This window comes from Mustela putorius, unplaced genomic scaffold (genome assembly GCF_011764305.1).
Source record: "Mustela putorius furo isolate JIRA1106 unplaced genomic scaffold, ASM1176430v1.1 tig00003834_pilon_pilon_pilon, whole genome shotgun sequence".
NCBI classification, from domain to species: domain Eukaryota; kingdom Metazoa; phylum Chordata; class Mammalia; order Carnivora; family Mustelidae; genus Mustela; species Mustela putorius.
The window spans coordinates 82001012-82018167 of NW_025421987.1; the positions used below are offsets into that span (position 1 = coordinate 82001012).

The 17156-nt window shown below is 35.2% G+C and overlaps 1 protein-coding gene across 1 annotated transcript in view; it reads right to left on the reverse strand.

The window, feature by feature from the left end:
- CCDC39 (coiled-coil domain containing 39) overlaps positions 1 to 17156 on the reverse strand; it is a 52720-nt gene that overhangs the window by 2134 nt on the left and 33430 nt on the right. The window contains exons 13-19 of the mRNA XM_004745071.3: positions 16916 to 17124; positions 7097 to 7220; positions 2713 to 2872; positions 2193 to 2299; positions 1330 to 1470; positions 1018 to 1197; positions 787 to 872 (exon numbers count right to left, since the gene is read on the reverse strand). Of these exons, the coding sequence (XP_004745128.1) occupies positions 787 to 872; positions 1018 to 1197; positions 1330 to 1470; positions 2193 to 2299; positions 2713 to 2872; positions 7097 to 7220; positions 16916 to 17124 (1007 nt within the window). The remainder of the gene's footprint in view (positions 1 to 786; positions 873 to 1017; positions 1198 to 1329; positions 1471 to 2192; positions 2300 to 2712; positions 2873 to 7096; positions 7221 to 16915; positions 17125 to 17156) is intronic.

Here is a 17156-nt window from a genome sequence, read left to right on the forward strand (position 1 = left end):
CATAGGAGGTTGGGAATTTTTAAACATAGGAGGTTGGGAATTTTAAAATTAGCATCATCATTAATAATTTTTATTTTGTCAGCAAATCACAAGAGTTGATTAAATATCAATCTACCCGATAGAATTCTGGGTAAATATAAACTGTAGAAGTAAAGAATAATTTCCTTTCTAGCAAAGCAGCAAAAATGAAATAAAATTCTGACTACTTAAAAACTTCATAATGTCGTTTTAATCATAAAAATCATACTCCATATGTCTGTACATCTAAGTTGCCTTTTTATAGTTTAAAAAATTTACTCCAGAGGTGCCTGGGTGGCTCGGTCAGTTAAGCAGCTGCCTTCAGCTCGGGTCATGATCCTGGAGTCCCTAGATTGAAGCCCACATCCTACATAGAGCTCCCCACTCAGCAGGGAGTCTGCTTGTCCCTCTCTCTCTGCCCCTCACCCTGCTCATGCTCCCCCCCCCTTTCAAATAAATAAATAAAATCTTAAAAAAAAAAATTCTCCCCATACTTAGGGTTAACCATGCAAGATGTAACCTCCAAAATTTTACCCTGCTGTATCCTACTGAAATAGCTAAAAGTCACAAAACACTCCATGTTCTCATAGAAACTGTGACTTCAGACAGAAACCAGAAGGAAAGAGTCTTGCTCTGCTGGCTGTTATCTGCATACATGATACTAACAGAAAGGTGGGTAAGGGTAAGAAGAGCACTGGTAGATATGGTGGCTGTGGTGGTATTTGCATAGGATAGAGTTAACGAGATGATTTTTAAACTTAGACTTACCTTGTTGATAACAGTGAAGTCTGTGAAGGAGATCTAGAACTCTGGCGACTGCCTTTTGGACCAGCTGTAGGTAGTTCTAAACCATTCTGGAGGAATATTCAATAGCGATCACTATTAGTACCACTCCATTTTCAAAAGAATATTTTTAATTAGACTTCACTTTATGATAAGTGCCATATTTATTTCATTAAATGTTTAGAAAATATTTTAGCTAGAAGGTACTATTGTTACCTGTTGAAAGTATGTTTGAAGGATAATACGGATCTCAGCATTTTCTTCCATGACATCAACTAGCATTTCATCAATGATCTTGTGGAAATGTTTTACTTCACGAAGTCTGATGTCTTGTTCTTCTAGTGTTTCATCTTTTGTGTCTTTCAGAAGTCGGATTTCCTTGATGAGTTTTGCACACTGTTGTTAGTCAATAGTAGTCAATTATTATTTAAAACTATTTCCCAGAACTTAATATTTTTTAATGGATGAAGGAGGATTTGGAACTCCAAAATAGATAAATATGACAGGTTTTTAAAAAGACAGCAATACCTGTTTAGTTACTCTCTCTAATTTTGGCTTCTGCTCCTCAGTTTCTCTATTTAGTTGAGATGAATAAGCCTGCTTCTCTGATAATTTTTCTTTGACACTATTTGTTAAATGTTCTATAACTTCTAAAGTATTTTCCATGCTCTGGAGAAAATAAAGTGTTAACATACTTATTGGTTAGAATCAATAACATAAAACTTTCCATTTTTCAAGTATTCATTTAATTTTAATTCATTTATTTTTGTATATAAATACATTATATTGGTAGTTAATAAGTATAATGGTCTTTGGATTAAGTTTTATATAGAATCCCACTAGAAAGTACTTTTTTGGTACTTGGGGGAAAATAAGTCAAACAGTGGCTATTAAAAGTATGCAATTTTCAAAGATTCAAAATTCATACCATTGGTTCCTTCAAATATTAGGAAAAACATTTTTAGTTTTTATATAGAGTTTGCCAAGCACATTGTTTTCTCTTTCAGTGATGTAGCTTAGTAACTACTTTCTACTAGACTATTTTTATCTTTCAAATTTTATTTAAGGGGGAATCTTTAAGGTAATCTTTAAGGAATTAAATGAAATAAAAGTTCATTAAATAAGTTAGTAGATATATCATGATTAGCTGGCTATGATTCAGCATCTAATTAACCAATCATTATCTGCTGTCCATCCTATGCTTAGTACTGTGGTTTTAACTAATTTATTTAATACTTTGGCCACTTATTTTTTTTTTCTCACTTTAATTAAAATGAAACTTTTACTACCTACTTTTAAAAATTATCTTCTTTGTACATGATAATAAGACAGTAGACATAATGATAGTTAACTTTCACTAAGGGCTTATTTCTAAAGCCCGTAGAATTTACCTGGATATCTTCCTGCAGTTCCCTGATTTGTCTTTGTTTGTATCTGTATTTTTCATCAATAGCTCTTTTTTGTTCTTCTAGTTGGATTTTTTGTTCATACTCATCACCTAAAATTAGAGAATTCTTTAAATTTTTAACATGTTATGTAGAAAGCAAGCTTCAAGTCTTACATATATTAAACTTACAACATCTTTGTATAGGTTAAAATCCTTATATCTCCTTGTTGAAAAACAGTATGAGCATGTAATGTAATAGCCATTCTTTTGTCAACACACAGCAGCCAATAGGCCGCCATTTTCTTCACATTTGAAATTAATTCGCAGAGAAGGGATATGCAATACTGCTAAACTAATAATGGAAATAACAACTTAGCCCTTAAAGGGAGGGGGGAGGTGATTTTCTGACTCAATTAAACATGGTACATTTTTGTTTTCCATGTCTCACAATGTTCCTCTTTAAAAATAATTAACTACCCTTTAATTGCCACATTCATAAAAAAATTTTAAAAACTCCTACATACTGGATGGAGTGACTTTTTTAAAAGATTGTTTGTAATTGTTGTTGCAATTTCTCAGCACTTGCAAGGTGTTTTCTAAAGCATAGATTTCTTTTTCAGCTTTGTTGATCTTAGCATCCAAACTGTCACCTTCCCTTTGAAGTTCTTCTTTTTCTTGAGCGGCCTGTGAAATACGGAATAGAAGTGACTGCACAAAAGTATTGTGGGAGAGAATGTCTGCTTCCAGGGCAGGAAATAGTTTACTCCCAACAATACCAATTTACCTTGGGGCCTACATGCAGCATTAAGCATTCATTCTTGCACTTGATTTAGAGTAGAAGACTAAATCCCCAAGGTCTTCAAAACAGAGTACACAGGATATAAACTGATAGAAGTGTAGCAGGTAACCAAAGCTTACATTGAAACTTTCCAACAAAAATTACCAGAAAGCTAAGCAGATACAAAATTTACTGGAAAGAGATAGGGTTAACTGGGACGTGGCTTCAAACTAGATCTATTTAATAAGGAGAATGCATGTTTCTGGCCTGAAAGAGGCTTAGAACACTTTCTCATTTTAAGTCTTAGGAATATAAGAAGTGAGTAAGGTACATGTAGAAAAGTAAATGCATATTATTTCCAACACAGTTATATTGTTATTAGAACTAGGATCTCAACATTTAACATTCAAATTTATGAAGCACTCTATATTTTCAAAGGAGAACACTGCATGATTCCACTCACATGAAGTGCCTATAATAGTCAAATTCACAGAAAGTAGCATGATTGTTGCCTGGGTTTGAGGAGAGGGAAAAATGGGGTCTCTGTTTAATGGGTAGAGTGTTTCAGTTTTGGAAGATGAAAAAGTTCTGGAGATGGAGGTTGGTATTAGTTGCACAACAGTGGGGATGTACTTCATACCACAGAACTGTACACCTAACAATTGATAAATGGCCAATTTTATGTGTATTTTGCCACATTTAAAAAATGTTTAAAAATTAGAGAAAAATAATTGATAAATATGGCTGGGAAAAAATGCAGTCTATAAATTGTTGAAAACCAAAAATTCTCAGTAGTGGACATACTCAGTGACTTTTTTCAGCTTAAATGTTACTGGGCTAAACTCTCTAGAGTTGTATCAAAAAAGTTCCAAAGGACTTCCGCAATTAAATGTTGGCAGGGATAACATGAATAGATATTTAAAAGTGCCAAAACCCATTTTTAATCAAAATTAAATAATTTCATTTGTTAATTTATCCAGTCCCAAGAATGTGTATTTAATACACATCAGAATGTGGCCATCTGGACAGTGTTTTGGTAATTCTTTATCTCTTAACATTTTCATGGATATTTATTATACTTCAAAATATATTAACACATTTTTACAGTAAATAATACATAATAAAAAAAGAGTTAATAAAATTTCTTAGATAAATTATAATCTATAGTCTAAAATTGGCAACCTTTTCATTTAAAAACATACTGTAGTGGAAGAGACCTAGTATGAATCAAAACAGCTAGATTTTAGTTGTGGATTTCTTATGAACGAGATGAGTAACATTAAATTAATACATCCTCCTTCTCCAAGTTCAGTTTCTTTATTTGCCAAACAAAGGGGCTGACGTTGTACATTTATATATATTTCTTGATCTAATTCCATATATACCTTAAACTTCTAAAAACTCTTATGATTCTATCTGCTTCTAAATCAGATTATAAAATATATACCTTTTATCCTAGATTTGAAAGCTTATATTAGAAACAAATTTTTATACCTTTCTGTCAGCATTTTAAAACATTTTCTAGTAATTTCATTTTCTAATAATTTCACTAAATTGTGGTCAGAATTGGACTCTATCCTTATGAAGACCACATAAGACACACTAAGTCTAGCTACAAATAAAGTTTCATTTTCACAAATCTGGCACATGTGAAGTCTTAAGAGTAAAACATTTAAATATGCTATGTATTGGGGCACCTAGGTGGTTCAGTTGTTGGGTGTCTGCCATTGGCTCAGGTCATGATCCCAGAGTCCTGGGATGGAGCACCGCATCAGGCTCTCTGCTCAACAGGGAGTCTGCTTTTCCCTCTCCCATTCCCTACTTGTGTTCCCTCTCTCACTGTGTCTCTGTCAGATAAATAAAATCTTAATAAATAAATAAATATATAAAGCTGTATAAAAATAAATTAACAAATAAATATGCTGTATAATGTGAAATGGAATAATGTGGCAAGCTGCAGACCCTAGAAAGGATGAAAAGTGAAGAGTGGCATTAGAAAATTGGGAAGGTAACTGATTGACTTGATTCATCTTACATATGCCTTATGCTGATATTTATCCAGCAACTTTGCTGTGAACAGAAGAAACACACACTTCGTCATAAAATCTGCCTGTTTTCCTGAGAAGTGGATGCATCAACATCAATCATCATCATCACAGCAATAACAATAATGACAGCTAACATTTACTGAGGGCTCATATTATTCCAGACACTGCTTAAGGGTTTATGTGTATTTCTTCACATATTTACTTCTCACAACAAAAGTAATAATATCCTCATTTTGCAAGTACGGGAACTAAGCCCACAAAATGATTAAATAACTTAATCAAAGTCACCTACTTTGTCAGTGATAGAACCAAGATATGGACAAATGCACTCTAACACGAGAGCTTTTCGGTAACATCACAGAACTTGTTGAAAGAGAAACTTAAGTGGAATTGTAATATATATATATTCTTCCCAACACTGAACAACCTAGAACCCACCCTTCACCCCTCAACCTTTAAAATCTGAGAGGAGGAAAGTCTTGTTAGTATCAGATCGAAGCCTGACGTACTACAGACTGATGAGTTACTAGAACGGTTTGAGAACTGGGATTCATTTCTCATGTAAGTTAGGTGGAATTTCCTGAGGCAAAGTGGCAGGCATATCACACTCAGTGTGTGTGTTGGGGCACACTCAAAGAAGGGCTAAGAAGGAAAGTGGAAGATTCAGTACAAGTCAAAGGAAAGGGAACATCTGTCTAAAAGGGCCATCCCCTAAGGGTGTGAATTGGGAGATCTTTCTACTCCCATCGGTGTATGATAGAGGAAAAATGAATTAACATTAAAATTTCCATTCCTTTCTGGTGTTTTAAGTTCCCAGAACTCTGTGTAAAGGAAATTACACCTGTTCAGTTTCTACATGGGAAAAAGGAGTATGGCAGGAAGGGAAATGCATCCAATTCTTGATCACTTCTCTATTTTCCCTTATGGGTTACTAGGTAAAGATAACCATGAAATGGCAGACAAAGCTCAAACACCAGAAGACAGCACGTTCACCACCTGACCTTTCTCTCTCCCATCTATCACGAAGACAAAAAACAGGTCTCTTCCTCTCTGGACATTTGCCATACCAGAGCTGCACTGGTACATTAGAGAATAAGATTTCAAAGGTGGTACAGCTCCAGGTGATGATATAGTCTAGGATGTAGCCATATGAATGGATGGCTATAGTGACATAAGCCCTTGAGCCTGAGGTGTTAAACAAGTTAACACATGAATAAACACATGAATAGTAAAGATAAGAAAGTGACAGCAGGTTGCAAGGCAAAACAGATTATGAATCTTGAATAAATGGGGGGAAATGACATGACACAAATGATAGCCCTCCCTCCAAAAAAAGATCAAAGAGCAGTCAAGTCCAGACCTCTTTTTGACCTCGTGGACTTGAGGTATATAAAAATAATAACTTCAAGGTGCCTGGGTGGCACAGGCAGTAAAGCATCCAACTCTTGGTTTTGGCTCAGTTCATGATCTCAGGGTTATGAGATTGAGCCCCATGTCAGGCTCTGCACCAAGCATGGAGTCTGCTTGAGATTCTCTATCCCTCCCCCTCTGCCCACCCCTCTAAAGCAAATAAATAAATCATATATTTATATTTATATATTTATAAATTTATATTTATTTATATATATATATTTATATATAAATATAAATATATATATAATATATATATGGCTTCAGGGGGCGCCTGAGTGGTTCAGTCAGATAAGCCTCTGACTCTTGGTTTTGGGTCAGGTCATGACCTCAAGGCTGTGAGATCAAGCCAGTGTCAGCTCTGCACTCAGTAGAGTCTGCCTGAGATTCTCTCCCTCTCCCTCTGCCCCTCTCCCTACTCATGCACTATTGAGCACCCCTGCACTCTCATTTAAATAAATAAATCTTTAAAAAATTATAGCTTCAGTACCTCCATTTAACAACTAATGTTTTATGGCCCTAATTAAGGGCAATAGCTACAAAACTGCTATGAAATTTAAAGTTGCAAGGCAAAAAAAAAAACAAAACAAAAAAACAAACAAACCAGCAAGCCATTTGGTTTACAGACTACAGACAAAGATACTTCACAACTATGAAATCAATTAAGATTACCTTTATCACATAATAGGCCTGTGTTTTCTCCTCTTCTCCTTCAGGAGGCAGCATAACAACAGTAAGAATTTCATATCTGTTCTTCAGCTTATCAATTTTACTTAGCCTCTCATGAAACTCAGCACTAACATGGAAAGAAAAAGAAAAACACTGAAAAACAAATAACATACTCTCTTTTAAAGGGCTGTTTTCTTATATAAGATATTTTCGTTAATACTGAAGTTAGACGCGCCTGGGTGACTCAGTGGGTTAAAGCCTCTGACTTTGGCTCAGGTCACGATCCCAGAATCCTGGGATCAAGCCCTGTATCGAGCCCCGCATCGGGCTCTCTGCTGGGCTGGGAGCCTGCTTCCCTTCTTCTCTCTCCGCCTGTCTCTCTGCCTACTTGTGATCTCTGTCAAATAAATAAATAAAATCTCTAAAATAAAATAACGAAGTCAAACAGGTTAAATATGTTCTCACTTTTCAATTTTCTAATTAGTGGGAAGCATCTCGGGTTTCAACCTATTTGAAAGCTAAGAAGTTAGGCTGTCATAGTTTCATGGATGTTGGCAGAAGACACAAGATTCCTAGGTCAGAGAAAAAGGACTTTGCCATTCATGGTACACCAAGTAGCATGCGCCTCCTGCTTGCAGAGTTCCAAAGTCCCATGCAAGTGAGGAGGAGCTCAAGTGGATGTTATATACACTGAAGGTTTATACCACAGCTGAGGAACCTCAAGCTTACATAGTCCAAATACCTTATAATAGGAACTAAGCAAATACATCCAATCTTTACTCCAGCAAGAGGATACCACCTCTAACTTCTGAGGCTATTTACTATCTAAACATCTTTTAAAAGATAGTTTAATGCAAATTAAAACCACAATACGTTATTACCTCACAGTCTTTGGGTAGCTAAGGAAAAAAAAAGAAAACAGAAGAGAAAAAAAGGAAAGTATTGCAGGGTGCCTCGGTGGCTCAGTTGGTTAAGCTGGCCATTCTTGATTTCAAGTCAGATCATGATCTCAGATTCCTGAGGGCTCTCAATGGGGAGTCTGCTTGAGATTCTCTCCCTTCTCCTCTCCCCCTCCCACTACTAGTGTACTTTCTTGATCTCTAAAATAAAAATATAAGTAAATCTTAAAAAGAAAAGTACTGACAATAATGTGGAGAAATTGGAACCCTTGTGCACTACTGGTGGAACTATAAAATGATGCAACCACTACGGAAAACAGTATTGCAGTTCCTCAAAAAATTCCAAATAAAACTATCATATGAGGGGTGCCTGGGTGGCTCAGTGGGTTAAAGCTTCTGCCTTCGGCTCAGGTCATGGTCCCAGGGTCCTGGGATCGAGCCCTGCATCGGGCTCTCTGCTCAGCAGGGAGCCTGCTTCCTCCTCTCTCTCTGCCTGCCTCTCTGCCTACTTGTGATCTCTGTCAAATAAATAGATAAAATCTTAAAAAAAAAAAAACTACCATATGATATAGTAATCACACTTCCAGTTACAAAGCCAAAAAAATCAGAAGTAGGTACTTGAAGAAATCTCTGCACCACAGTGTTCATAGCAGCATTATTTATAATAGCCAAGAGATGAAGCAACCCAAATATTCATGGACAGATGAATGATACATTAAATGTGGTATATACATGCAATGAAATACTATTCAGCCTTAAAAGGAAATTGTATCACCTGCTACATGGACGAACCTGAGGACATTATGCTAAGTGGAATAAATCAGTCACAAAAGACAAATACTGCATGATTCCATTTACATGAAGTATCTAAAGCAGTCAAATTCATACAGACAGAAAAAAAATGGTAGTAACCAAGGGTTAGGGGAAGGAGGAAATGATTAATGTTTAGAAGGTATGGATTTTCAGTTTCAGAAAATGAAAGAGTTCTGGAGATCTATTGCACTACAATGTGAATATACTTAATAACATCACTGAACTGTACACTTAATAATGTTTATAATGGTATATTTTATGTTTTCTGTTTTTTTACAAAAATTTTTAACAAGATAGTCCAGAACAGGAACGTTAGTACATTTCCTTGCAAGACACAGAAATATGAGAAACTAGAAAGAAGTGCCTCCCAAGATTTAGACTTTTTTTAATTTGCTGATTATTTTTTTCCTTTTATTCTGGCAGATTCATATTTTATGAACTTTTAAAAAACTTATTTGCCTACTACAACCTTATGAAAGTGTACTACCCAAGTATGGTGAGAAGAAATCTTCAACCTACCAGTTTTCCTACTCCTAAAGAAAATTTGGTGGTAAAATACATTAAGAAACAGAAGTTATGGCTTTGCTTATTTTTAAGTATTACTGTTGTATCATCACAAAATATTTAGTCAACTTTTATATGATTGTAAAAGACAAGACCTGTTGGTTTCTAGCCTAAGATGGTGAACTGAGCACTAGTACATCTCTTCTCCTTCCAAAAATGGAAAAGAATAAAAGGAGGGAAAAAACCTGCCACAGTTCTGGGAAAGAGAAAGACACAATTTTGTCATGAATTCATGAAAAAAATGGGAAACAAATGGGATTTGATTGATGGAGGGAGAGGGAGGATAGAGATAAAAACCGAAAATTATTAATGCAGAAATAAGAGCCACGTTTCATCAAAGAAGTCTGGAGAAAATTCAAATCCAAAAATAAAAAATAAAAAGACGAAGAGTGATCTCTTAGGCTAATATTAAGGTAAGTAATGAAAGGATTGTCTACAGAACATCTGGGCCACTCTCCTCAACCCCTCAAAGTTTATAGAAATGTTGGCAGGAATTATTTATGCTCCAATGATAAACCCCCAAATTAGCAGAGTTCCTAGCATTGTTTGTCGGCACTGAAGATAAAAGTAAAAAAGAGCATGATATAATTCCAGGTCCCCACAACAGTGGAGATTAATAAAAACCAAAGTTTCACCCATGAAGTAAATAGTCTTTATCATCCAAAATAAACTCCTTAAGGGACAAACTACTATGGTCATTAAGGGGCAAATTAGCCCAGTGCCCATAAACAGCCCTCCCATTTAGAGAAGAAACCAACTGGAGAAAAAGATCTATCTAATTGCAGAAGAAACCCATACCAGCTGCTATATCAATCACCATGATTATTAATTAAACATTTGTTATTAAATGTAACAGAAAGGCAAGGACTATCAGACCTTTTGGAAAGTTAACAGCATGAATGAAAAGAACAAAATCAGCAAACACAGGACATACCCTAAGAGAAGCAAAAATAATGCATGGGATAGAATAGAACTTCCAAAGTATCCCAATATCTCTAAAAGATGAGAGGATATTGATTCAAAACTATCCATTAATAAGAATGGACTGCTTTAAAAATAAATGACCAGTGAAGGAACAAGAATCCTTGCAAATAGTTTCCCCGTCTCAACTTAACACTAGTAAGTAATAAAGATTAATCAAGGATCTAGAGAAAGGGGGACGAAGAATGGAGAGTAGGCCAAAAGAAAGAGACTAGGGAGGGAAAAATAAGAATATCTTAAAAAGGGGAATAAAGAGAACAGAAATTTTAAAATGAGAGTAAAGTTAAGAAATCCAGAAGACAGACCAACAACCAGTAAAAATAAGCAACAAATGCAGAACACAGAGAGTGGTATAAGGAAAAAAAATTAAAGAACTAATAGAAAAATATTTCCCTGATCTAAAGAAAAACTTGATGAAATAATTGAGAGCTCACCAAGGTTCAAACAATAAAAATGAAAGCCAAAAACAAAACGCCAAAACAAACAAACAAACAAAAAACAAAACAAACAAAAAAAACACGCACCCAGACACACAGAGAAATTCTGAAACCCGAAGGATAAAAAAAGTGTTCCAAAGCTTTTCAGACAGAAAAAAAAAAAACAACCAAGTTCCTTACAAGATAAAATGAATTAGTCTGAGTCAGACCTCTCATAAAAACACTGTCATCTAAAAGAATATGAAACAATGCTTTCAAAGTCCAACTGTAATTCAAATATGAACAGAATAAGTATGCTTTAAACATGCAAGAACTCAAAAATTTCAGAAACCATCAATTCTGGAAAAAAAAACATACTCCAGAGAAATGAAATGGGAATCCAAGAAAATAAGATGACAAAGGATAAACAAAACAGTATTAAACTAAAAACAAGTAAAACATATAGGTAGGTGGAATTATTGCTGGCAATTGACTGTATAGTTTATGCAAGCTACAATAAAGGAGTTCTTTAAAAATAGAAACATAATATTAAAAACAATAAATAACAACCTGAAAATATAATTGGTGGTTTCAACAACACAGGTAAGGAGGAGAGAGGAAATGCAGCAGTAAGATGCTAGAAGTCTTATCTCTTTTATGAAGGAAAAAAAATTGTAAGCTAATTAATCCTCAGTTTTCACAGAGAAATAGGAAGGTTGAAGTTTCTCTTGAATTTAAGAATAACCAACAAGGGGTGCCTGGGTGGCTCAGTGGGTTAAGCCACTGCCTTCGGCTCAGGTCATGATCTCAGGGTCCTGGGATTGAGTCCCACATCTGGCTCTCTGCTCAGCAGGGAGCCTGCTTCCCCCTCTCTCTTTGCCTACCTCTCTGCCTACTTGTGATATCTATGAAATAAATAAAATCTTTAAAAAAAAAAGAATAACCAACAAAATAATAAAAATTAGAATGCAATTTTTAACAATAAAACAATAAAAGAAGAAAGAAGAGAAAAACAATTAGTAAAACCAATGAAAGACAGAAAAGACAAAAAAGAATACCTATCATATAATCCACTTCTAGGTATTTATCCAAGAGAAAAGAAAGCATATGCTCATACCAAGCACATATATGTTCAGAACAGCTTTATCTGTAATAGTTAAAACTCAGAAACAATAAATGTATACACAAATTGGGGTAGATATGGGTGCCTGGGTGGCTCAGTGGGTTAAGCCGCTGCCTTCGGCTCAGGTCATGATCTCAGGGCCCTGGGATCGAGTCCCGTATCGGGCTCTCTGCTCAGCAGGGAGCCTGCTTCCTCCTCTCTCTCTCTGCCTGCCTCTCTGCCTGCCTCTCTGCCTACTTGTGATCTCTCTCTGTCAAATAAATAAATAAAATCTTTTTTAAAAAATTGGGGTAGATATATGCAATGCAATATTACTATTAGTGATACAAATCTGGGGTCAATAAATCATCCTACCTATTACATGTTTTTGTACAGCCCATGAGGAAAAAAATGCCATTTACATTTTTAAAATGTATAATTAAAGAAAAATCAAGAGGAACATTATATTTAATGAAAAATAAAAATTCTATGAAATTCAAATTTCAGTGTCTATAAAGTTTTATTGGAATATAGGCATGCTCATTTATTTCCATACTATCTATGGCTGCTTCTGTTCTTCAATGGCAGAGTTGGGTTGTTGCAACAGAGACCACATGGCCCACAAAACCTGTAATACTTACTATTTATCCCTTATAAAAAATTGTGTAAGACACTGCTAAACTAATGTTTAATTTTCAAAGTTGAAATTTAACTCTCACTCTCTGCAGATAATATAATACTTTATGTGAAAAACCCAAAAGACTCCACTCTAAAACTGCTAGAACTTGTACAGGAATTCAGTAAAGTGTCAGGATATAAAATCAATCTACAGAAATCAGTGGCATTTCTCTACACCAACAGCAAGACAGAAGAAAGAGATATTAAGGAGTCAATCCCATTTACAATCGCACCCAAAACCATAAGATACCTAGGAATAAACCTAACCAAAGAGGCAAAGAATCTATACTCGGAAAACTATAAAGTACTCATGAAAGAAATTGAGGAAGACACAAAGAAATGGAAAAGCATTCCATGCTCATGGACTGGAAGAATAAATATTGTGAAAATATCTATGTACCTAAAGCAATCTACATATTGATTGCAATCCCTATCAAAATACCATCAACTTTTTTCAAAGAAATGGAACAAATAATCCTAAAATTTATATGGAACCGGAAAAGACCCTAAATAGCCAAAGGAATGTTGAAAAAGAAAGCCAAAGTTGGTGGCATTACAATTCCAGACTTCAAGCTCTATTACAAAGCTATGATCATCAAGACGGTATGGGACTGGCACAAAAACAGACACAAAGATCAGTGGAACAGAATAGAGAGCCCAGAAATAGACCCTCAACCCTATGGTCAACTAATCTGCAACAAAGCAGAAAGGAAATATTCAATGGATAAAAGAGTCTCTTCAACAAATGGTGTTGGGAAAATTGGACAGCCACATGCAGAAGAATGAAACTGGACCATTTCCTTACACCACACACAAAAATAGACTTAAATGGATGAAAGACCTCAATGTGAGATAGGAATCCATCAAAATCCTTGAGGAGCATACAGGTAACAGCCTCTTCAGCCTCAGCTGCAGGATCCTAGAAACATCGCCAAAAGCAAGAGAAGCAAGGGCAAAAATGAATTACTGGGATTCATCAAGATCAAAAGCTTTTGCACAGCAAAGGAAAGTTAACAAAACCAAAAGACAACTGACAGAATGGGAGAAGATATATGCAAACAGCATATCAGATAAAGTGCTAATATCCAAAATCTATAAAGAACTTATCAAACTCAACACCCAAAGGACATATAATCCAATCAAGAAATGGGCAGAGGACACGAACAGACAGTTCTGCAAAGAAGACATCCAGACGGTCAACAAACACATGAAAAAGTGCTCCACATCACTCGGCATCAGGGAAATACAAATTAAAACCACAATGAGATACTACCTTGCACCAGTCAGAATGGCTAAAGTTAACAAGTCAGGAAACAAAAGATGTTGGCAAGGATGTGGAAAAAGGAGAAGCCTCCTACATTGTTGGTGGGAATGCAAGCTGGTGGAGCCCCTCTGGAAAACAGTATGGAGATTCCTCAAAAAAATTGAAAATAGAGCTACCCTACAATGCAGCAATTGAACTACTGGGTATTTACCCTAAAGATACAAATGTAGTGATCCAAAAGGGCACGTGCACCCAAATGTTTCGAGCAGGAATGTCCACAATAGCCAAACTATGGAAAGAATCTATATGGAAAGATGTCCATCAACAGATGAATGGATAAAGAAGTGGCATATTTATACAATGGAATACTATGCAGCCATCAAAAGAAATGAAATCTTGCCATTTGCAACGATGTGGATGAAACTAAGGGTATTATGCTGAACAAAATAAGTCCATCAGAAAAAGACAATTATTATATGATCTCCCTGATATGAGGAATTTGAAAGGCAGAGTGGGGGTTTGGGGGGTAGGAAAGGAAAAAATGAAACAAGAAAGGGTCAGGAAGGAGACAAACCATAAGAAACTCTTAATCTCACAAAACAAACTGAGGGTTGCTGGGGGAAGGGGAGGAGAGGGGAGGGAGGCTATGGAGAGGGTAGCTGGGTTATGGATATTGGGGAGGGTATGTGTTATGGTGAATGCTGTGAAGTGTGTAAACCAGACAATTCACAGACCTGTACCCCTGGGGCAAATAATACATATATGTTAATAAAAAATTAACAAAGTTGAAATTTATAATTAGCTAAGTGTCTATCTCAAAAAGTTAAGCACATCAGAATAAACCCATAAAAATAGAAGGAAAAAATAGTAAATGTGAGAGCAGCAAGTAATAAAATAGAAAAGTGGTGACCTGGGTGGCTCAGTCAGTTAAGCATCCAACTCTTGGTTTCAGTTTAGGTCAGGATCTCAGGGCTGTGAGATCAAGCCCTGCATGAGGCTCTGGGCTTGACTTGAGGCCTACTTGAGATTCTTTCTTCATCCCTCTCCCTCCCTTTCTGCTCCTCCCTAACTCGTGCTTTCTCTCTCTCTAAAATAAATAAACAGAATCTTTAAAAAATAATAATAAATAATAATAAAATAGAAAATGGATTCACAATAGAAAAAAATGAACAAGGATTGTTTCTTTTCAAGGAATAATAAAATTGATTAACCACTGGCAAGACTTGTCCCACCTAAAAAAGAGAAGTCACAAATAATATCAGGAATGAAAGGCTACAAACACTATAGCTATTAAATAATAAAATGATACTATAAACAATTTTATGACAATAACTCAAAATTTAGATGAAATGGAAATTTTTTCATAGGGAAAAATATAATTTACTAAAACTTACTGAAGAAGAAATACAAAATCTGTGTTGTTTTATAACCAATCAATAAATTGAATCAATAGTTGAAAATCTTCAAAAAAGTCCAGACATCCAATGGCTTTACTAGTAAGATCTTTGAAAATTCAAGAAAGATATAATTCTACTCTTTTACAAACTTACCCAGACTACAGAAAAATAAAAAACACACAGAATTGTTCTATGAAAGTTGACATAACCTTAATTACCTGATCAATTGAGAAGGACAACACAGAAAGGAGAATAATAACCACAGATGTGACAACTATATACAAATACCATCAAACAAAATCTAGAATTATAGAAAATGTAAGAGAAGTTTTGTTTATTCCTGGATTGTAATGTTGTTTTAACCTTGAAAAATCAATCACTATATTTAACTATATTAACAGACTGACGGACCTGCATCATATCAATGAATACAGAAAAAGCATATAACAAAAGTTAACATCCATTCCTGATGAAATGAACTAAAACAACCTCTTAGCAAAGAATGAAAACAGATGGGAACTCCCTTGATATTTAAAAATTATCTCAAAAAAGTCTACAATTCATATTAATGATAAAATGATTCCCTTCCAGATCAGGTCCAAGACCAGGGGACCTACAATCACCATTGCCAGTTGGCACTGATCTGGAGGTCAGTCAACAAGGACAGTGAGACCAAAAAAAGAAAAGTTATAAAGACTGAAAAGAGAGACACAAAACTGTTATTTGCAATCGATGTGAATGAAATACCTAGAAATTAGAATCTACAGATCAACTGTCAGAATTAATAACAGTTTAAGCAATGTTGCTGGATTCTTAATACATAGAAATCAACTGTATTTCTATAATGCTAGCAACAAATCAAAATGAAACGATTTAAAAGAAAATAACATTTACAGAAACATTTTAAAAAGTAACATGTAGGGGTGCCTGCATGGCTCAGACCACTGAGCATCTGATTCTTGATTTCAGCTCAGGCCATTATCTCAGGGTCCTGAGATAGATCCCCACGTCATGCTCCATGTTGAGCATGGAGTCTGTTTAAGATTCTCTCTCTCTCTCTGCCCCCTGTCCTCCCCCTACTCATGCTTTCTCTCTATCAAATAAATAATAAATTAATTACTTAATTTAATCATATAAAAAGTAGCATGTAGTCAGGAATAAATCTTTTTTATAAAAGATATACAAAACCACTAGGGCAAAATTGTTTTAATAAATGCAGCCATAAGGAAAAGCATGTTATTGAACTCTCAACCAAAAAACATACTTGAAAATCAAACAAGGGAATTAGTGATCTCATTGCAAAAGGGATAATCTAGAGAATTAGAAGTTACCAAAGGAAAGAGTGAGGAAAAACCGTAGGTTTTTCATTAAAATGTGTCCAATATATTAAAAGCCTTTTCAGGGCGCCTGGGTGGCTCAGTGGTTAGGCCTCTGCCTTCGGCTCAGGTCATGATCTCAGGGTCCTGGGATTGAGCCCTGAGTCAGGCTCTGTGCTCAGCAGGGAGCCTTCTTCCCCCTCTCTCTCTCTTCCTGCCTCTCTGCCTACTGGTGATCTCTGTCAAATAAATAAATAAAATCTTTAAAAATAGCAATAATAAAAAAAAAATAAAAGCCTTTTCAAATAAGAAAAAGATGATCATCCAGTTAGTTCTTCTGATATCACTTACATTTTCAAAAAATTTTAGCAGTATTTTAAAGCCCAAATTACCTTATGTTCTGCCGTTCTTGATCAACATATCTTATTTGTGATGCAAGCATTGTTTTGTGAACCTTAATTTCTTCGATTCGTTCTTCCATAGCTGTGTGTAACTGCTGTTTTCTTTTTTCCAGAGAAAGTACTTCTTCTGCCTTACTGTGAAGCATTTCTCGAGTACGTTTAACTTCAAGTTTTAAAAGATTATCTTCTATCATCAAATCCTATCAACATAACAAAATTGTCAGATACTTAA